At 37.7% G+C, this 23,377-nt stretch overlaps 2 protein-coding genes across 2 annotated transcripts in view; one reads left to right on the top strand and one right to left on the bottom strand.

Annotated features, from left to right (window-relative positions):
• Positions 1 to 16,306, top strand: part of USP53 (ubiquitin specific peptidase 53) — a 57,129-nt gene extending 40,823 nt beyond the window's left edge. The window contains exons 13-16 of the mRNA XM_040237383.1: positions 940 to 1,678; positions 3,554 to 3,630; positions 12,228 to 12,324; positions 13,385 to 16,306. Coding sequence (XP_040093317.1) covers positions 940 to 1,678; positions 3,554 to 3,630; positions 12,228 to 12,324; positions 13,385 to 14,375 — 1,904 coding nt within the window. The 3' untranslated portion in view covers positions 14,376 to 16,306. The remainder of the gene's footprint in view (positions 1 to 939; positions 1,679 to 3,553; positions 3,631 to 12,227; positions 12,325 to 13,384) is intronic.
• On the bottom strand, positions 16,042 to 22,609 carry CUNH4orf3 (chromosome unknown C4orf3 homolog). The gene is made up of 2 exons (XM_040237388.1): positions 22,233 to 22,609; positions 16,042 to 18,883 (listed from the first exon to the last, which is right to left on the bottom strand). Coding segments are annotated over exons 1-2 (207 nt in total). The 5' UTR covers positions 22,439 to 22,609; the 3' UTR covers positions 16,042 to 18,882.
• Positions 22,610 to 23,377: the final 768 nt, after the last annotated feature.

Raw genomic sequence — 23,377 nt, 5'->3', positions numbered from 1 at the left:
TAATACAATTTAATATAATTTCTTTATATATTATATATATTTATTTATATGTTATATATCTTAGTATGATTTCTATAATGTGCCTGTTACATCTATAAATATAAAGTTTTCCTAGCTCTTATTCAATTATAGCATGGAAAATTTGTGTTTTTTTATAGTTTCACCTTTTAACCATAAATTCAATTCACCTGTATGGTACATTCAAATAATAAGGAAGGTTATACAATTAAATAAAAAGAACTTTTTTTCCTGCAACCCTTGACCTTTGCTCTGTTCCACTGTTAACAGTTTCCATGATCATGTCTTACTTTTATGGTTTTATGCTCTTATTTATGGACATATCATGATTTAACTGATACTTTTAGGCTTTAAAACTTGATTTAATATTCTTGCTGCATTGAAATCCTTTCACAGTTACTTTGTGTACTTTTTGCATGTTGTCACAGCATAAAATTTTTTCAGAATGATTACTGGGTTAGAGTATGTTTATTTTCAGTTTTGATCGGTGTGGCTCAGTTCCCTCCTAAAATACTTGACAGTCTGCACTCCCACCAATGATGATTAGATATCTGTTTCCAGCAGTAATTGGTTTAGTAAACTCTTAATCTTACCAATATAATAGGTGGGAAAATATGTTTATTTTTATGCTTTTTATTATGAATGAGATAGAATACATTTTTTTTAACTTTTCTAATTACCTTGTGATCTGCTTTGCAGATAATTTTAAGAAATCATTATATAACCATTTATATTATAAATGTATCACATCAAGCATAAATAGAGATTTCAAAAGCAATTTTTAATCTCAAAGCACTATGTGATTTAAATAACTATGATTATTACTGTTAAACTTTTCTTCCCAAAGAAGGTGTTTGGCTTGTGACTAACAAGTGGCTCTGAAAAGCTTTTGTATCATTATTTCCTTATTTATTTTTAAAGATTTGGTTGATGAAGACCCTCCACATTTCAAGACTGGATCACCTCCTACCCTAAATGGCTTTAGACAGTATGGGAATCCACATCTATATCACAGTCAAGGGAAAGGACCATGTAAGCATGACCGAACTGCCCATCAGAGTCGAACTTCTGCACAAACCTTAAGTTCAAGTAAATCCCAGATTCTTCCTTCAGGAGAGAAAATAACTGGCAAAATTAAGAGTGACAGTGGTACTGGGTATGATACAGACAGTAGCCAAGATTCTCGTGATAAAGGAAGCAGCTCTAATGGCAGCAATAAAAGCCGAAACCGAGGTTGGAAACCTATGAGAGAAACATTAAATGTTGATAGTATTTTTAGTGAAAGTGAAAAAAGGCAGCAGAGTCCAAGGCATAAGTCAAATATCAGTAACAAGTCTAAATGTAGCAAAGATCAGAGTTTTAACAATTGGCCAAAAGAGAATCCAAAGCAAAAGTGTTTAATGACTATATATGAAGATGAAATGAAGCAAGAAACGGGAAGCAGGACTTCCCCTGAATTTAATGGAAAAGTAGCAGAGAAAAATAAAGCTCTCAGAGAAACTAAAGTTCATGGTGACAACTGGCAGATGCAAAGGACAGAGTCTGGATATGAAAGCAGTGATCATGTCAGTAATGGCTCTGCTAATTTGGACTCGCCTATTATTGATGGAAATGGTACAGTGCTGGATATCAGTGGTGATAAAGACACCGCATCTTTCAGGTAATACACAAATTATGTAAATGATTTTCCCCCATCCATTGTCTCTTTAATTACTTGAAGGAACTTTCAAACACTGGGGTCAGTTAAATGAAAAGCAAAGAGCTTGAGCTCAGAGTAACCTGGGATATCACAGGTTATTTGATATTTTGAGTTTCTCTTTTTAATAGTTATTTCCTGTCCTAAAATAACAACTGTTTATTTTGAAGAAATTTAGAAAGTAAAATGCATTGTCATTTTGCCACTAAAAACTATTGATATATACTACAAGTTTTAAACCATAGATTTAAATTGGTGTATCTGTCATTAAGCTCATTGCTTAATTCTTCAATCTATTTAATGCTCATTATCCCATCTCTAACATCTGTAACTTAGAGCTGGGGTTATTTTCTTCTGTCGTAACCCAGTTCCATGAAGGAGATATTTTTCCTTTAGCAAATATTAAAGAATACAGCTAGTAATTAAGTTTTCATTCAATTAATTCTTAATTCTGAAAACATTTATTATATTACTGTTAGTAGTCTACTTCCACATCTCTGTAACCTCTAAAATATGTCCACAGCTTAGGTCAGTTAACCCACTATGTCTTCCCTTAATCAGTCTAAAACATCTTAATTTGATATTAGCTGGTATTTTATCACATTGATTATTGAAAAGCCAGATTTGCAAAAAATGACTGGCCAAGTTTTACTAAAATAATCATTATAATGAAGACTTAGGGAAGTTTTTTTATTTGGCAGGGTAATTTCATAATACTTCTTAAGGTATTAGAGAGATCAGGACTTTGTAACCAGATAGGCTTCAGTTCAGTTCACTTCAGTCACTCAGTCGTGTCCGACTCTTTGCGACCCCATGAATCGCAGCACGCCAGGCCTCCCTGCCCATCACCAACTCCTGGAGTTCACCCAAACTCACGTGCATCGAGTCGGTAATGCCATCCAGCCATCTCATTCTCTGTCGTCCCCTTCTCCTCCTGCCCTCAATCCCTCCCAGCATCAGGGTCTTTTCCAATGAGTCAACTCTTCACATCAGGTGGCCAAAGTATTGGGGTGTTTCAACCTCAGCATCAGTCCTTCCAAAGAACACCCAGGACTAATCTCCTTTAGGATGGACTGGTTGGACTTCCTTGCAATCCAAGGGACTCTCAAGAGTCTTCTCCAACACCACAGTTCAAAAGCATCAATTCTTTGGTGCTCAGCTTTCTTCACCGTCCAACTCTCACATCCATACATGACCACTGGAAAAATCATAACCTTGATTAGACGGACCTTTGTTGGCAAAGTAATGTCTCTGCTTTTGAATATGCTATCTAGATTGGTCATAACTTTCGTTTCAAGGAGTAAGTGTCTTTTAATTTCATGGCTGCAATCACCATATGCAGTGATTTTGGAGCCCAAAAATAAGTCTGACACTGTTTCCACCGTTTCCCCATCTATTTCCCATGAAGTGATGGGACCAGATGCTGTGATCTTAGTTTTCTGAATGTTGAGCTTTAAGCCAACTTTTTCACTCTCCTCTTTCACTTTCATCAAGAGTCTTTTTAGTTCCTCTTCACTTTCTGCCATAAGGGTGGTGTCTTCTGTGTATCTGAGGTTATTGATATTTCTCCCAGCAATCTCGATTCCAGCTTGTGCTTCTTTGATTTAAGTTACTGAGCAAATTAATTTGACTTTCACAGCCTTAATCTGTGACATGAGGATAATAACTTTTGTAAAATGAGAATATTAACTACTTTTAAGTATTATTGTGAGATGTAATTAATTCCCTAGAGCAGCACATGGTGTATTATAATTGTTTAACAAATGTTTCCTTTCTTTTTCTTAGGGTAAATAATAATCCATGATAGCTGATATGTTTGGTGTGTGTTTTATTTTCTAGTGATCAGATTAAGACAAGCAACCTAAACACAGAACGTGTGAACTATACCTCCCAACAGAGCAAAAATCACTTAGAAGGTAAAATTTTTATTTAAATATATTGTAATAGTAGCAGTAAAAAGTAAATCATGATATTAAGAGTAAAGTAGCTGAAAACAGTCCTTCTATGATGAGTTGATGAGTAATGAGGATGGAACTTGGGAGAGTTTATGCTTGAAGTCTTAAAGGATGCAAATAGCTACTTCAGGAAGTAGGAATAAAGGCAAGTGTGTCAGCCAGGCTAGGCTAGATTCTGGGCTGTGCAGTGGTAGCAACCTGAAAATCTCAATGTCTTCACACAAGCTTGTTTCTTGCTCACAACACATGTCCAGTGGAGGTCAGTATGACGTCTCTTCCTGTGATGTCTCAGGGCCTGAGACACATGGTACCCACATCTCCACCAGTGTTTCTCTAATTGTTGCAGTATTGGGGGAGAGGGCGGTGAAGGGGATACAACGTGGAGACTCAGTCACGTGTGAGCACTTAAAACTGTCAACCCAGAAGCGATCCAGGCACTTGCGCTCACATCTCACTGGCCAAGCAAGTCTTCACAGTCAGGCTAATATCCCCGAGGGTGGGAAAGGGTGGTTTACCAGTGCGTTCAGTCTGTATGCACAGTCCTGATGTCTGCCACATGCATTAACGATAGACAGAAAACCTGATACACAGCCGGTTGGAAAAGTTCAGTTTGGAAGCAGTAAATGTGTAATGGTGTGACATTATTATAGGTGATTTGTTAGCAACATACAGCAGCTCAGAAGCAAAGAAAATTAGATGTTTGAATGTGTACAAAATTTGGGATTGTTACTGAGAGGTTATACCTGAAGAATTTGGGAAATGGGGTTCAAGGAAAATGATGAGCAAGGGGATTATAGAGGTTGCAGTCAAGGACATTGTCTTCAGATTTTAGAATTCAGAGGATTAGAAGGGATATAATTTTTAACAATGAAAAACAGCCATGATGAACACATTTTAAAGTTTGTTTTTAGTCTTTATCTTTCTTAAGGCTTTTATGGAGATTATTTTTCAGTTTGCAGATGTTAAATTTGATTAAATGTTTTAAGTATTTTGTTTTCTTCAGATGGTATAATATCAGTAGGAAGCACTTATATTAAGGAAATAACCTTCCTTTCCCATATAAAATGTCTCGCCTGTTTTAAAAATCTGATAAAAGTCTGGTAACAAAGTATTACAGGAAACAGTAAAGGGTTTGCCAAAAAATCAACAGCCAAAGTCAGTAAAAACTGAACAATAATTGCAAGTTCAGTGCTCTCTACAAAATGATGCCTGCTTCCTGACATTAATAAAAACGCAGGGTCATAGAAATGTTGATGGTTCGGAGTGCACTGCTATAAGAACTCGGTAGTGGATTTCCCCGTTTAATATGAAAGAGTATATATGTAGCCCACTTAAAAATATTCATTTTAATTATAAAATACATAACAAAATTTGTCATTCTAATCATTTTTAAGTAAAGATTGGGTGATAATAACTACATTCACATTGTTTTGCCACCATCACTAGCATCTATCTCCATAATTCTTTCACCTTCTCAAATTGAACTCTATCCCATTAAACAACTCCCCATTTCCTCCTCCCTCCAGCCCCTGGCAACTGCTGTTCTACTTTCTGGCTCTTGGAATTTGACTACTATAGATGCCTCATATAAGTAGAATTCTGTATACAGTATTTGTCTTTTTACAGCTGGCTTATTTTGTTCGTTAATGGGCTTCCCTCATAGCTCAGTTGGTAAAGAATCTGCCTACAATGCAGGAGACCCTGGTTCAGTTCTTGGGTTGGGAAGATCCCCTGGAGAAGGGATAGGCTACCTACTCCAGTATTCTTGGGCTTCCCTTGTAGCTCAGCTGGTAAAGAATCCACCTGCAATGCAGGAGACCTGGGTTCAATCCCTGGGTTGGGAAGATCCCTTGGAGACGGGAACAGCTGCCCACTCCAGTATTCTGGCCTGGAGAATTCCGGGGACTGTACAGTCCATGGGATTGCAAAGAGTCAGACACAGCTGAGCGACCTTCACTATTTTGTTTAGCACAGTGTCTTCAGAGTTCCTCCGTGTATCAGAATTCCACTCCTTTTTTAGGCTGAATAACATTACATTATATGATGTAACACATTTTGTTTGTCCACATTTCGGTTGGTTCTGCCTTTTGGGTATTGTATGAAATGCTCCTATTTATATGGATGCCTGAAATCCCTGCTTTTAGTTCTTTTCAGTATATACCCAGAAGTGCAATTGCTGGATCCTCTGGCAATTTTTTGTTTAATTTTTTGAGGAACCACTACACTATTTTCCGTAGCAGCTGCAGCGTTTTACTTTTCCACCAGCAGTGCACAAAGGTTCCAGTTTCTCCACCTCCTCACCAGTACTTGTTATTTTCTTTTTTTTTTTTTAATAATTGCCATCTCAGTGGGCATGAGGTGGTATCTTTTTGTGGTTTTATGTAACCCACCTTTTCTTTAACTACATTAATTGCATTACATTACAAATATTATTTCTTATTTAATAAACTTTAAGACTTGTAAGAGTTCTTTAAGCTAGTTTTTGCTGTGTGCACGCATGCTAAGTCACTTCAGTCGTGTCTGACTCTTTGTGATCCGATGGACTGTAGCCCACCAGGCCCCACTGTCCATGGGATTCTCCAGGCGAGAGTACTCACCAGGCCCTCCTCCAGGGGATCTTCCAGACCCAGGGATTAAACCCGCATTTCTTGACTCCTGCATTGGCAGGCCTTTTTTTTGGTTTTTTAACCACTAGCGCCATCTAGGAAGCCCAGTCTTTGCTTAGGGCACTGTTATTAAAGTGCATACCTTATGGTATCCATATGTGTGTTTCCCTGCCCTAGTTTATGATTGAGAACATGTTAAAGTGGGTAAAACAGTTTATTTCCTAAGCTAAAAGGTTGCCCTGTGTCGATTTTTTTTTTCCCCCAGTAAAGCACAGTTTAATTTTTTGTGGCATGGTATCATTTTCTTGGATTTCTCCTATTTCTTATTTATAAAATGGGACACACGTACATTATTGACCTGAAGAATCACTTTATCCATGGATAAAAGACTTTCACAAAGTTAACCTTAGAAAAAATTTTTTAATTTCTATATTCTGTTTGACATTTAAGTCAGCTTTTAATATTAGTCTGTATAAGTTTACGTACTAGTAGAGAACTTAAAATCTAAAGTAATGCCACTGTAGTTATTTCACTGATAATTTTTCACTGATAGAGATATATGCTGCTGCTGCTTATGGGTTCTGTTGCAAATAGAGAAAAATACTTACACTACCTAAAGCTATTACTTGGAAACACTGTTGGAATTCCACAATGCCATTTAGATTATTTTAGCTCCTGTATTAAAAATGGGTCACCAACGGGGATGATTTCAAATGACTTAAATTGCATTTAAAACAGAAGAAATGACATGTTCAAAAGTACATGGACACCACATGTACTTTTGATACCACATATTAGACAAACACAGGTAACTTGTTATATACAAGGCTGGAATGCATCCATGGAAATTCTGAGATGATGGATAGAGACAAGAGAGAAGCCAAACCATGATGAAACTTTTATGCTATTTTTAAATCCTAAGAAGTGGAAAGGCACCAAAGGACAAGGAGAGTAGTGTACTCCAATTTGCATTTTAGAAAAGACTTTTTAGTGGCTGTGTAGCAATGGCACCCCACTCCAGTACTCTTGCCTGGAAAATCCCATGGACAGAGGAACCTGGTGGGCTACAGTCCATGGGGTCGCAAAGAGTCAGACACGACTGAGCGACTTCACTTTCACTTTTCACTTTCATGCCTTGGAGAAGGAAATGGCAACCCACTCCAGTGTTCTTGCCTGGAGAATCCCAGGGATGGGGGAGCCTGGTGGGCTGCCGTCTATGGGGTCGCACAGAGTCGGACATGACTGAAGTGACTTAGCAGCAGCAGAGGGTGAATTTAGAGCAGTGGGGGAAAAATTAGATAGAGTTAATAGCTTAGGGGAGAAAAGATGAGTGCATAAACTAAGGCTGTATCTATGTCAAGAAAGAAGATTTCAGAGATTATAAGAATATGTGGACAGTGGAGTCAGGTTGTATGACAGATGTACACAGTGTGGGAAAAGTAGGAAGTGAGGAGTTGCCGTATTTGGGTCTTACATATGTGGATTCAGCATTTACCAGTTGGAGGTATAGGAAGAAGAGACAGATTTCGGGGGTGAGAGCCACTCGGTCGCTCAGTTGTGTTTGACTCTTTGTGACTGCATGGACTGTAGCTCACCAGGCTTCTCTATCCATGGGATTTTCAGGCAGGAATACTGGAGTGGGTTGCCATTTCCCAACCCAGGGGTCGCACTTGTGTCTCTTATGTCTCCTCCATTGGCAGGCAAATTCTTTACCACTGGGCCACCTGGGAAGCCCTCATATTTTGGCATCAAGTGGGGATGTCAGATTTAGTTTTAGATTTGTTTGGTTTGTCATTTTAGGTAAATAGATTAATTAGACAGTTACAAATGTCTGTAATGCAGGAAACATTATGTATCGGTAGCCATCAACATATATGAGAGTTGAATGCCAGAGACTTGAACAACATCACTCAGGAAAACATGAGATGTCAGGGCATAAGGTAGATGAAGGAACATGGGGTTTGTTGACTAGAAGAGATGAGCTAAGGTAGAGCGAAGGAGCAACTTTGGAAAAGAATGAGTAGTAACTGGAAAGTATGAGAAAATACAGCAGAGGAAATTATCACATGGAAACTAGGAAGATGGGGAGGTTCAAGAAGAAAAATGGTCACAGGTAAAGCAGAATAAGGATTAAAAACTGCTAGTTTGATTTAGCAGCTAATAAGGCATTAGTGACCTAGTGAAAGCAGTGTTAGAGGCACGCTGGAATAGAACCAAGAATGTGATAGGACTGAAGTGTTTAGAAGTAAGGGGCCATGATGTTTGTAACTTATTCTCAAATGGTTCAGGAAAAAAAAAAGGTAAAATGATAATAATAGGTGAATCTGAGTAAAGGATATACAGGTAGGTATTCTTTGTAGTAGTTTTAGTCTTTCAGCTTTTCTGAACTTTCTGAAGTTATCTTCCAACTAAAAGTTGTTCAGAAAAGATTACAGTAAATAAAAAAGCAGTAAATAAATGCAAGCATCTGTCAGAATCTTTGCTGTGAATAGTAAAGAAGTGAAGTGAAGTGAAAGTCTCTCAGTCATGTCCGACTCTTTGCAACCCCATGGACTGTATAGTCCATGGAATTCTCCAGGGCAGAATACTGGAATGGATTAGTTCCCTGCTCCAGGAGATCTTCCCAACCTAGGGATCGAACCCAGGTCTCCTGCATTGCAGGCGGATTCTTTACCAGCTGAGCCACCAGGGAAACTAAAGGAGAAAAAGGAAACCAAGCGCTTAGTTTTGCATTTATGTTACAGAAGGTAAGGGACTGATGTTGTACTGAGGAGAAAGGTGTGAAAATTAAGAGTGGGGCAGAACAGTAATTAATGGAATAAGATCTCTGGAAGTAGAGTGAAAGTGAAACAGAGAAGGCTTTGAATTCAAGGAGTGGTAAATGGGAGAGATAAAGGTGAGTGTGGGTACAATTCAGTATGTATTATGTTAGATGAATCCTTTGAAGGTGTTCACACCTAATGGACTCTTTTCTCTGTGGAGTAAGATTATCTACTGAAATAAATGTACACTAAGAAATTTACAGATTGTAAGTAACTAATCACAAAGGAATTATTAGGCCTTTCAAAAACTTTTGCCATTTACTTTGGAGTCTATAATACTTAACCTCAGTTAATCATAGAAGTCAGGGTTGGTACAAGCTGAGAGTCTTGATCTTGCAAAGGACAAGTAAGAGTGAAAGGAGTTAATCAGTGGTCAAAAAAACCTGTTAATCTCCTTAATTCTTATAAAAAAATTCTGTACCTCCATTATGCTAAGTGAAATACACTATCCTTAATGTTATTAAATCCTAAAATTAGTAAATGAAAAATACTTTAATCAAAAAGTATACTTGTGTACATGAATTTGATTTTTTTCTCTAGGATTTTTTTTACAAACTTCAGAGTATATTAATTTAAAATAAATACATTAGAAAGTATATCTAAAGAATATATTTTAGAGGTACTTTTAACAGTTGATTTTGTCTCTGTGCATACTAAGTTTATTTTCTCTGGGAGCTTCACCGACCATTGAGAAGTAGTTGCTGAGGCCCAGCATCAGCAAATATTTACATATTTTTAAAAACCATAAACTTTCAGTGTTGAAATTTAATCTGTAGCAAAATAGCATTATTTGCTCTTTCTTTAAAGTAAATACCACTGAGAAAAGAAGACTCATTGCTTTTTATTTCGTATCGTCCCCAAATTTGGTATCTGATAGTAGATTATTACATACTAAAGTATCTGTTCCTTTTGTCATGTAGTAAATTTAGCCAGAAATATTTATACAGTTAAAGTTTTGTGATTTTTTTTTCCCTAAAGTATTTAAATGTTAACTTTTTATTGTAAATCAGATCATTGATTAGGTTATTGCTCTTGGATTTCTAGGCTTTGTAGTTGCAGTATTATTTTTTTAGTCTGAAATCTTCATACACAACAAGAGTGAGGATTATAGTGTCTAGAATAGCAGTTTGGTTTTCTTGTTATGTAAGTCTGTTTTAAACCTAGGTTACCTTTTCAAATTAAGTAAATATATTTTGATTTCTTGACTGTTGGGCTTTAGGTTTGTTTGTATACAGTACCAAAATTAGCATTATTAATTAAAGCTCCTTGTGTTGATGTTGAAGTAGCTGCTTTGCCAAGTGTTAAAATCCAGCTCTTAGATTTGCAAAGAACCTGGAGCCGAAATTCTCAGTAAAGACACATGGATGTCTGTGTCAGCAGAAGAGAAAAATAACACATCTATTTTTAAGTTAGTTGGAATTCTGAAGTCAGACCACTTGGTTGAATGCCTGCCAGTGATATTAAAATTTCAAGCATATTTATAAAACCTCTGCTGCCTCCTGCTGCCCATTGTGTGGATAATTTGAGAATTAAGTATTTAATTCTTTTTGTATTTGTGAATATTAAACTTTAAGTTACAGATAAGTAAATAAACATTCTGTAGTTAAAACCACAGTGGATGGGAAATTATAACTTCAACTTAGAAATTTCTCAGACTTTAAAGAATGAAAACTAGTTAACATTCTTTCTGATATTACTTTTTTTTTTTAGTCATAAAGTAGCTGTCAGAGAGGCTTAGATTGCTAAATTATGCAAGTCTTCCAAATGTTGTTACATTTCTGTATATCTTTTTAAAGAACACATTTTAAAATAGTACCACAGATATTAGCAGAAAGTCTTAATTATTGGAAAACTACAAAACTCATGGTGGTAAATACAGGTTTTCCAAAACTCTTGCTTTCATCCAAAACCTTATCATTGGCAATAAATACTGCCAGTTGTTTTCCTGAAATGACAGGTTCACTTCTTTCAAGAAAATGTATGTCAGATACTCAATTCTGAATAACTGAAGTTGGTCGACTGTCTTTTGAAGTAAAAATGGTTTTCAACTGTAAAGATTAAGTGAAATAACTACTATCAACTTCTTAAAACTTGAGTAAGCAGTCAATAAATGGTAGCTAGTTCATGGTGGAATGACATTTTACGTGTTATCATAATACCCTCTCACTCGTTTTAATTCAGTTGATGTTCCTAATATTCCTGTGAAGTAGGTAAAATAGATAGTAGTATCTCATTAAAGGAAGAAACCTAAACTGTAAGGTGGTATAAGGTTTTAAAGTTGGTTTTAATATAAAGTAACCATCCAATAAACAGTGAGTCCAAACTTCAACTTAAGTTATGTGCCTGTGCTAAGTCACTTCAGTTGTGTCTGACTCTTTTTGACCCCATGGATAGTAGCCCGCCAGGCTCCTCTGTCCGGGGGATTCTCCAGGCAAGAATACTGGAGTGGGTTGCCATGCCCTCCTCCAGGGGGTCTTCCCCACTCAGGGATTGAGTCCTAGTTCTCTTACGTCTTCTGCATTGATTGGCAGGCAACTCAAGGCATCTATTTTCAAATGTAGGATCTTCCCACCCATTCATCAGTAAAGAGTAAACAGGAAATACAGTTCCACATGACCCATCAAGAATAACAGTTTTGGGGCATTGCTGACATTTTCATGTGTAATAAATGGAGGAAAGGACCATTAATTTTGTATAAAGGGTTCAGAAAAGGTATTATTTGAGCAAAGCCTTGAAGAATGTTTTTTTCTGTTAATTTGGATGAGAATTACCTGTTTATAGAAAACCTTATGTAAATTATGGAGAAGTATTGATTCCTGGGTCAGGAAGATCCGCTGGAGAAGGGATAGGCTACCCACTCCAGTGTTCTTGGGCTTCCCTTGTGGCTTAGCTGGTAAAGAATCCTCCTGCAATGCAGGAGACCTGGGTTCGATCCCTGGGTTGGGAAGATCCCCTGGAGAAGGGAAAGGCTACCCACTCCAGTATTCTGCCCTGGAGAAGCCCATGGACTTCATAGTCCATGGGGTTGCAAAGAGTCGGACACGACTGAGCGGCTTTCACTTCAGTTATAGATGGAGTAAATTCTGAAAGATCACTTACATAATTTTGTTTTTCTCATTTTCCTCCTCAGGCTTTAAAAGAGAACTCAAGAACTTAGATGTGGCCTCTAAAGCTCATGAGTTCCACCCAGAATCACACCTACAAATAAAAAATCCTTTGATAAAAAGGTAATCATAGCTGTTTGGAAATACTAGAATCTTCTAAATGCATGTATAATAGGAATTCTTTATCAGAAAGGTGTTCTTAGCTAACTGATAGGCATACATACTTACCTGAAAGCCATGGGTCTAGAGTGTTATAATGCATATTTTACTGGGGATCATTAAAAGGACGTAGACCTTAATGATGGGAGAGCGTACAAAGTTCCTTGTACAATATATGATTATTTGTTTTAATCCTCATGGCATTCTTTTGAGGTAGATGGTATTTTACAAAAGAGAAAATTCGGGGTTTAGATTAAGTAATTTGCCCCAAGCCAATGGAGCCAAGATTTCAGTAGAGTTCTAATCTGCTTGGCAGAGTCTTAATTCTTTTCATCTTTGTACTGTACTTGAATTTCATGCAAGTCACAGGAGAAAATAATCACATGAAGATAAATAATTTGTAATATGATACTATTTCTGTTCATCTTGGATATTATTAAGTAGTCTGATTATTTTTAATTAGTATCCTATCCTTATGGCATTACAAATAAAAGTACTTTTATTGCTATAAACATTGTAATGTTGGTTGGTGTTTTAGAGTATTGAATTATTGCTGATAAAGTTTCCTTAAGTCTGTGCTATTATTTATAATAATAAGTGTAATTTCAGTGTTTGTTAAGTTGAAACTTTTTGAGGGGGGGTCATACTACACAGTTTGTGGGATCTTAGTTCCCCAACCAGGGACTGAACCCCGGGCCCAGGCATGAAAGCACTGAGTCCTAATCACTGGCCCAGCAGGGATTTCCTGGAAATTTGCTCTTTTAAAAAAATTACACTTCTAATTATTACAAATCTGATATTGGTAATGATGTTTCTAGTAAACATTTATGTATTCTAAGATAAAGGTTTTGGATTCAGAGTAGATTATTAATGGTTGTAATTGTTAATGGTTTCCTTTTCTGTTATGTTACACCAATAACATAAACACTATCCTGGGAAGTTAAACAATGGGACAAGTGGTTTTCTTTTCCCTCCAGTTTTGCATATTTGCGTATGGTGTTTGAGCTTTGTTTTTATTTTTCAGGTCACATATACATGAAACCAATGGAAAGACATTCCCTTTGTCCAGTCCAGAAATACTCAAGGACCACACAGTCAGAGAGCATACCCACCAGTCAGATGAACAGAAACTTGAAAAATCAAGTGAACCCAAGTTTTCTGAGTGGCTTAATAAAGAAAAGTCTGAGAGAACAAGTTTGCTTTTCCACATTGATGATAACTCTGGTTCTGGAAAGAGAGTGAACAGTAATGAAACAGTCTCACCGTCTTCATCACGGTCTTCACACATGAGAACTGTGGGGTCAAAGCCAGAAACCACTCCCCTCATCCAGCAGCAAAATATGATGGAACGATGTTACTATGAGAACTCTCTACCCAGGGAACATCTGGTTCAGTCAACCTGTAGATCTGACAGTTGTCAGATGCCAAAACTTGTTTGCCAGAATGTACCACCCCCTCTGCCACCAAAGAAATATGCTATGACCAGTGTGCCACAGTCAGAGAAAAATGATTCTACTCCTGATGTCAAAGTAACAGAGACGTTTAAGACTAACTCTTCTAGTCTTCTGAAGCACAGTCCAAGTACAGCCTCAGAGCCAGGCATAGACATGAGTCCGTATGTGAACGATGAAAGATTTAAGGATACATTTCAAGCGAAAGAGTATGTCGGGAACACATCAAACACTCCATCCAGCTCTTCAACTAAAGATTTTCAGGCAGACTCAGGTGTAGCTGTTGGTGCTTTCTGCCAGCCAGAAACAGACTCTAGCTCTACATGTCCAAATGAGACAGTTTCATTAACTACCTATTTTTCGGTTGATAACTGCATGACTGATACATATAGATTGAAATACCATCAGAGGCCCAAGCTTTGCTTTCCAGAGAGCAGTGGCTTTTGTAATGATAGTTCACTGTCTCAGAATGAAAGAGAGCTAGGACCTGTGTTACATAGTAGTTTTGGTTCAAACTGCCCTTCTGAGCAAAAACATATACCTGGTATTCACTGTAATAGATAAATGATGACTCCAGTGGGCTTTTACTTCTCAGAGACCATTTAAGAATCAACTGACCAAACCTAGTGCTATATTAAATTAAAACCATGGCATTATTAGTCATTAATCATTTTAACTTTCTATACAGATCTTTTATCTTAGAAAATCAACTTATTGGGTATTTTGGAAATTCCCTCTGAATAGCCTTGGCATGCCTCAAAAAATAGAAAATCAGGGTGTGTCCAGAAAGTCATTTTTCACACGCTGCAGTTGAGTAAAAATGTAATTTGACCCTTTATTTTTTGACTGGTAGACCCGTAAGTATTAAACTAAGCAGTACTCATATGTAGACTGGTTAACTGTGCTCACTGAAAGATAGCAGATGGCCGGTAGTTTGCATAGTCCAAGTAGTATTTGCTTTGTGAGGAAGCACTTTCTAATGGGTAGCCAAAAGAAGGCTTCACCCATTTGCTTTTGACTTCTGTGATAGTCTACTACATATGATTCCTTAAGTGTCTTAAAAAAAAAAAAATCAACCCATGAAATTGATAGCATTTCAGGAAAAAAGCCTTAATGGTAAAGCAATTTTTAATTAAATTCTCAAGGTCAGAAGAGACTTAATTTTGCTCCTAGAATTTTTACCTTCAGAATATCCTTTGTTGTATGTATTTATAAACATTACTTCAGTCGTGTAAGCTAAAAATAATTAAAATACTTCACTTTAGTATATTTATTTGTTACTTTTTTTCTAGTTTTATATGAAATATGAAAGGTTTTTATTTTGGTTTGGTTTACTTTGGGCTGCTAGTAACCAGTGTTAGGGATTTAACCTAAAGCCTTTTTTTAAGACTATCACTGTGACTGCCTAAATTTTCCATAGTACCTATTTGTAGATTGTCAGCCCATTTTAATGATATTCAGTCTTGAATTTGAAAATCATTCTGGGTTTCCAGATTAAATATTTGCCATTCATATAGGTTTAATTTTAATGAAATACATTAAATTGAACATCCTTCCCTTTTTTCTGCTTAAACAAATAATTTTCCCCACCTACTTTCACAGAGGCTTTCTTTTAAAAAAAAAAAGTTTTCCATTTTATCATTACAAGTGGAAATAAGTACTTTAATTGCCTTATTTCATAGTTGTTATTTAATTTTGTACTAAACTGGTAAACTAATTGTGGTTTAGAATAGTTTTATATTGTCCATGCTAGAGAACTGAGGATTTGCATAAATTTTATATATAAAACATAATAATTCTGTAAATTAGTAAATTCAGTATTTTGACCAGTTCCATAAATTGTTAAAGTATTCCAAAATGTTAATGATTAAAACTGAATAATTCTAGATAAGTAGAAAATAATTGCTTGTACAAGTCTAAGCTCACCCAGTTATCAGATCTTGATCAAATTTTGTCTTCCACCTAGAGAAGTTTCTAACTGTAACAGTAGGTGATTATTATTTTATATTCTTTTAATGTAGAAATACTTGAGTATCAACCAAGTACAATTTTATCTTTTAAGAAAGATTTTTTTAACATAGCTTTTAGTATGGAAGGTTTGTAAATATTGTAAAGTTTGTAAAATTGTACTTGAAATGTCATCAGTGTATTTAATTACTGCTTTTATAATATTGTAAAATACTAGAAAAATGAGCTTCAAGTATTTTTAATTTTCAAAAACTTTGTATAGTTTATGTCCAGTTGAAAATGTATTATTTGAAACATTTAAACTGATTTCTGATACTTAACAACAATCTCATAGGTTTGTATGAAGTTTAACTCACAATCGAGTTGCAGACATCACCCAGAAATGTCTGATTCTGGGGCTTTTTAAAGTACTGCTGTCCAGTTAAAACCTCCTGCATTATACTGTAGTACTAACAAACTAGAAACCGACCGTTTGTCTTTGTTGACACAACACTCCAAATATAGACAGAATATGTATTTACTAATAATTATTCATGTGAAATTTTTATTTCTAGGGTGACTATTTTTATACATGTTTTCCTGTGGTTATAAGATTATGATAACTTTCAAAATAACACAACCAACAGCTGTTATGTTCAAAATACTTCAGAGTATTTTCATGTGAAGTCAGTTTCTTCTGGTTCAAAATTTGGAGGGCGGGTAAACTGATTTTTAATATGGGTGGACTTTTCTTTACATTCATGAACTGCTGATTCCTTTCATCCCTGTGAATTATGTATTTTATGGGAAACACAGGTCAATTTAAAGTTCAGGGGTGAACTTGGAATATCACTGATCAAAAAAATTTATCACAGGAGACTCTTAAGAGTTCAACTCCAGCGAGGTCTAAAGAAGAGTTCCCACAGGAGCTGATAAACTTTCTTTAAAGAGTCAGAGAGTCAATATAATAACCTAGGCCTTGTGCACCCTAAGACCTCTGTAACAGCCACTCAATTCTGCCAGGGTAGTGTGAAAACAGCCAGAATGTAACATTTACCTAACAATATGCTAATGAGTAGGCTTGTCTCTGCTCCAGTAAAACTTTAGCAGCATTGAAGCATGGATTTCACATTATTTCCACTTAATGAAATAGTTTTTCTGGTTTTTTTCTCAATCATTTTAAGATGTAAAAATCATTCTTAGCTCACAGGCGGAGGCAAATGGGCCAGATTTGGGTATTTTGGTGACCCTTTCCCTAAAGCATAACATCTACATTAAATGCCCTCACTAAATAATTTTGTAGCCTGAGTGTATCCCCATGCCGTTTAGGGACTAGGTATATCGAGTACTTTACATCCTAAAAATTTCATGTTAACAGACTTCTAAAGACTTCACAGTTACTCATTAGCCAACAGATTTCAGATGGTTAAAACAATCATTTCACTTAATGAAACTGAAATTTACAAAGGAATTGATCAGACTAAAATCACTTTGATTTTATTCTTATTTGATGTCTTTACTGTAGCAAGTTTGCCAAATTGTTCCTGGTGTCTCATTTAGCCAGTTCAAAAGCTTACAAGTACACTATATTATCTGAGATGGCACAGTGGTAGGCATGATTTCATCTGTAGGACATTGAAATATTCAAGAGTTGGTGGTAGTAGGCTGATTTTAGGCTCAGAAAGGTGGTATGGATTATAAATCTTTGTGTGTGACCTAATACACAAGTAATTAGGTAAAATAAAAGCAAATCACACCTAATTTATCTGTGTAATAAACATTTACTGGACAAAATTATTAGCAAGCAGCACAGAAACTATTCATACAGTCTGTTTGGTAACCTCAATGAAATCCCAGTTCTGTGTTTGTCTAGATGCTTCAAGCCTAAAATGTTCTCTTCAGGCAGATTTACTAGGTTCTCTGATGGCATAACTGTTAACCTCATAGTCGGCATTAGGCTAAAGTCTTCCAAAATCAATTCCAGATTTCACACTAACCTAAACGCCATTCTAAAAAAGTAGAGGATGGTGTGTTTACCAGACCTACACCCTGTTTCTAAGGGAACTGAAAAACATTTAGGCAATTCCAATATATAAAGTATCACCAATTTCAAGGAAAGCCCATTTCTAGTATCTGTTATACATACAATAGGAATAGCTTCTGAAGGGCTTATAGTAGCTGCTTTGGGAGTGTGACCTTTTTGATTAAATACTAGCTGATCACTCTTAGAAATAAAATTATTAACATATTTAGATAAAGAATGTAAACTCCATGAAGGCAAGGATTTTTTTGTTCAGTGCTGTACCTGGACCACAGTAATTGCTCAAATATTTGCTCAATGAGTAAATATGGTGACTTTGCTGAAGTATTAAAAGTTACAGACATTATAATAAACATGTTTTGGCCACAAGCATTCTTAATGCAAACCTAATAAAAATTAGGTTTGAAACACATTGTTGTGTTTCACTCAGTTCAAGAGCTTAAAAGTGAGGGGAAGCATCCAGGTGAAGATGACATGCCTTCTAGCCTTCCACCACTGGATACTATATACTTTCTCTAAAATTGTACCAACGTAGCAACCATAACAGAGGGCCACTTAAAAATTAAACTGGCATTTGCAGCAAATATATTGTGGGCCTGGACTTTCTTTATAGCTTTTACTCCTTTTTTCCCCCAAGTTCTTCCCTTGCTTTTGAATAATTTGTTTTTAAATATTTCACATTATTTTACTGTATTATTTGCATCATACTAAACTCTGGCCAGCTCTTAAAATGTTAAAGAGAAAAACATTATTTATTAATGACTATAATAAATCCCATGTAAAATACTTTTTGTATTCAGCCCCTGTAAAGCCATCAGACAATTTGAAAAAAAATTTTAAAACATGAATCAAAGTCAAGTTTTACGAACTTAGCTATGACTGGGTGAGATCATTACCCATTTAATACCGTTTCTCCCACCCCACCTCACCCACAGATAACAACAGAATGTGTAAAATGAAATGAGGGTCCCTTCGAGTCTGATATCCTTCTGGTGCACAGCCCCGTCTTTGTTGAAGGAGTCTGTAGTCATCTTCAGGAATCCACTCCAGTAGCCAGAATTCTTTAGGTATCGGGCAAACCATTCTGGAAAAACAAATATATGTCAACAATGTTTCCTTCCTCTTCCCCCTTTAAATACTTTATGTAAACTTCTGAAAATCTTTTTTTTTTTGCATATAAAATAATGCTTTATTTTTATTGGAGTATAGTTAAATTATACTAGTTCCATGTTACAACATCATAATATCACATCACATACACTACAAATTCAACACCACAATAAGTCTAGCAACCATCTGTCATTATACAAAGTATCTGAAATATTGACAGTATTCCTAATATTCTACATTATAACCTATGACTTATTTATTTTAAACTGGAATTTTGTACCTGGATCTTTTTGTCTTTGTCTCTCTCCCTGAACCCTGTCACACAGTGATCACCGCTGTCTCTTGTGGCCACCACCAGTTTGTTCTCCACATCTATGAGTCTGTTCCTGTTCAATTTGTTCATCTGTTTTGTTTTTTAAGATGTCACATATAAGTGCTGTTGTTGTTTAGTCGCTAATCTGTGTCCCACTCTTTTGTGACTCCAGCCTGCCAGGCTCCTCTGTCCATGGGATTTCCCAGCAAGAATACTGGAGTGGTTGCCATTTCCTTCTCCAGGGAACTTCTGAAAATCCTGATCATCTTAGTCGTTTGCCTATTCCTAAATGATTTAAATATTAATAAGAGCAAAAAATACCCTCAAAAACTACCGCACAATTGCACTCACTCACACACTAGCAAAGTAATGCTCAAAATTCTCCAAGCCAGGCTTCAACAGTACGTGAACCATGAACTTCCAGATGTTCAAGCTGGTTTCAAAAAAAGGCAGAGGAACCAGAGATCAAATTGCCAACATCCGCCGGATCATCGAAAAAGCAAGAGAGTTCCAGAAACACATCTATTTCTGCTTTATTGACTGTGCCAAAGCCTTTGACTGTGTGGATCCCAATATACTGTGGAAAATTCTGAAAGATGGGAATACCAGACCACCTGACCTGCCTCTTGAGAAATCTGTATGCAGGTCAGGAAGCAACAGTCAGAACTGGACATGGAACAACAGACTGGTTCCAAATAGGAAAAGGAGTACGTCAAGGCTGTACATTGTCACCCTGCTTATTTAACTTCTCTGCAGAGTACATCATGAGAAACGCTGGGCTGGATGAAGCACAAGCCGGAATCAAGATTGCCAGGAGAAATATCAATCACCTCAGATATGCAGATGATACCACCCTTATGGCAGAAAGTGAAGAACTAAACAGCCTCTTGATGAAAGTGAAAGAGGAGAGTGAAAAAGTTGGCTTAAAACTCAACATGCAGAAAACTAAGATCATGGCATCTAGTCCCATCACTTCATGGCAAACAGATGGGGAAACAATGGAAACTGACAGACAATTATTTGGGGGGGCTCCAAAATCAATGCAGATGGTGACGGCGACTCTTGCTCCTTTGAAAAAAAGTTATGACCAACCTAGACAGCATATTAAAAAGCAGAGACATTACTTTGCCAACAAAGATGCATCTAGTCAAAGCTATGGTTTTTCCAGTAGTCATGTATGGATGTGAGAGTTGGACTATAAAGAAAACAGCGCGTGAAGAATTGATGCTTTTGAACTGTGGTGTTGGAGAAGACTCTTGAGAGTCCCTTGGACTGCAAGGAGACCCAACCAGTCCATCCCAAAGGAAATCAGCCCTGAATATTCATTGGAAGGACTAATGCTGAAGCTGAAACTCCAATACTTTGGCCAAATGATGCAAAGAACTGACTGGAAAAGACTGATGCTGGGAAAGACTGAAGGCAGGAGAAGGGGATGACAGAGGATGAGATGGTTGGATGGCATCACCAGCTCAATGGATATGAGTTTGAGTAAACTCTGGTAGTTGGTGATGGACAGGAAAGCCTGGCATGCTGCAGTCCATGGGGTCGCAAAGAGTCGGACATGATTGAGACTGAACTGAACTGATTCCTCGTTAAGTCTTCCATATTCTACCCAGAGCTAAAAATTTAGATTAAAAAAAAAAAAATCACTATATTTGAAGTAACACCAAAAATCAGGAGGAAAGATTTTCCTTTACAAGTGACTCAATGGAGGGTTTTATAGAAATACTCATCTCCCATTTGTCCCATTGAACCCTCTGCCATACCATTCAAGAAATACAAGAATCACAGACAATGGGGCTTCAGGTACAGCGAGTTTATGCCCAGATCTTGGCGAACACTGGGGACTAGGGGTGAGAAAAGAAGACAATTACCTTTCAGGGAGTGTAAATTCAATAACAAGATTGAGAAGAATAACTTAGAGTGAGTCAACAATTAGCTCTGAAGTCCAAGAGAGCTGTTTAATAACTAAATGAGCTGCACTGCTTTCCTCCAGCCCAGGGCTTATCTTCTGAATTTGTCCCTTATTATCTCAGTCCTGTGTCCCTCTTGTCTAAGTTCCCTTCCTTTACCCTCTGCCAAAACTGTCTTTTCAGAGTGAGTGGCAATGAAAATGGAGAGCATGGATTTTCCAAGAGGTATCTAAGGAATTTTGTGACTTACCAATTGTTGTTTTGGAGTTCGTGGATGTGTATTAAAAAAAAAAAAAAAAGTAAGTCAAAAACAGTCCCAAGCTTCTGGGAGGAGGATTGGATAAAGTTAACATTTTTTGAAATGGGAACACTTAATGGATAAGAAATTAGGAACTGAGTTTTAGACCTATTTTAGATACCCTGCTCATGGTCAAACTGTTGTATAGTAACATCAGCTTTGGGCTTCCCAGGTGGCTCAGGGTAGAGAATTCGCCTGCCAAGCAGGAGTTGCAGGTTCCATCCCTGGGTGGGGAAGATCCTCTGGAGAAGGAAATAGCAACCCACTCCAGTATTCTTGTCTGGAGAATCCCACTGACAGGGAGCCTGACGGGCTACAGTCCATGGGGCTGCAAGAGTCGGACACGACTTAGTGACTAAATAACAACAATAAGCTTTAGCTGAGTGCCTACTGCTGCAAAGCAATATGCAAACATATCGCTTTGAGAAGTTAGCGATTTATCTAAAACACCAAATCCCTATGACCAGGTTACTATTGGTCCCTATAAATGAAACTAGCTACAAAGCTCCAACAAGTCAAATAACTTATCCAGTTTCTTCATGATAGTGCAGGAACTCAAACCCAGCCGGTTTCATTTCAAAACAAAACAAAACAAAACTATGAAGTCAAGTTGCCTCCACACCCTCAACTGAGGTGCCAAGGAAGCCATTTTCAGTCTAGTCTTCATTCCAACTCCCCCATTTACCGGACCCTGCCATTTTCGGAACCCAATTTCCTTTCCTCTTCCCACCCACCTTGCCAAACTGGGGAGAAGGTTCCTAAGCCCCTCACCCTTCAGTGTTACATTCAGAGTACTCACCATGGCAGAAAATACACGAAGAAAAACAATATCACGTCGAAGAGGATGAAGAGCCAGAGATCCAACCAATAGGAGTGTTTGGGAGACAGGGCGGCCCCGGACTGAGACCGCACTTCGTGGTTTTGCTGCTGCCTCTCGGCTTCACCGAAGCCTCGCCGCTCCCGGGGGCCGTTCCGACCCCCTTCTGAGGCCGCGTCCACCTCCATTTCGCACCAGTATCCGCGCCAGAATCCGAGCACCTGAAATGCCTCAGATCCCGCACTTCCGCGTTGAGCTTGCGAAAAAACGGACAACGTCCAACCCCACGCACATGCGCGTTTCCGCGCCTGGGACTCGGCGCTCGGCCCGGCCCTCCCAGTGCGCAGGCGCCGTCCGCTGCATTCGTGACTGCGGGCAGGGAGCGCAGCTTCCGTCCGGAAGCGGAAGCAGAGGAGGCCACCCGCCCGGCAGCGCCCCGGATGGAAGCTGGTCTTTCAGGTTTCGCTAGGAGAGATAACTCGGTGGGTGGACCAGAAGTTACTCAGGTCCCGTTCCTGACAGGTGATGGATTCCACCTTGGAACAGCCCGTGGTCACCTCTCCTTATCCCTGTATTGCTTTTGCGTCCTTATGCCAAGGTTTTAAAAGGGCCGCCTCTAATGGGGTTTGTACTGTTCCTAGCGTGTTACAGGGCTTCCCTGTGGCTCAGACGGTAAAGCGTCTGCCTACACTGCGGGAGACCCGGGTTCGAGCCCTGGGTCAGGAAGATCCTCTGGAGAAGGAAATGGCACCTCACTCCAGTACTCTTGCCTGGAAAAGCCCATGGACGGAGGAGCCTGGTAGGCTGCAGTCCACGGGGTCGCAAAGAGTCGGACACGACTGAGCGACTTCACTTCCTAGCATGTTGCACTTAATTCTTGAAACGGCTATAATGAGGTTGACATCATAAGTATGAGCTTGAGTTTCTAAGGGGGCCAGTGAGCAAAACGTGAGAATTTTGTATGTATTTCAAAGGAGTGAATTTAAAAATAATAGAGGGTTTGGGAGTGTAATTCCCCCATGATATTAGAATGTTACCAGAAAAAAAACGGTTTAGCATTGTAGACAGGGAAAAATTCTCTTCTACGCTCTTTGGTTCTCCAGTTGGACTTAAGAATTAAACTGACA

The sequence above is a fragment of the Oryx dammah genome, unplaced genomic scaffold (genome assembly GCF_014754425.2).
Source record: "Oryx dammah isolate SB20612 unplaced genomic scaffold, SCBI_Odam_1.1 HiC_scaffold_3, whole genome shotgun sequence".
Lineage (NCBI taxonomy): Eukaryota > Metazoa > Chordata > Mammalia > Artiodactyla > Bovidae > Oryx > Oryx dammah.
The sequence above is the reverse complement of the archived record's forward strand: the minus strand, read 5'-3'. Positions and strand labels throughout refer to the sequence as shown.

What these genes read in the sequence shown, in the direction of transcription:
- CUNH4orf3 (XM_040237388.1), bottom strand. Translation starts at nt 22,438, where the DNA reads ATGGAGGTGGACGCGGCCTCAGAAGGGGGTCGGAACGGCCCCCGGGAG.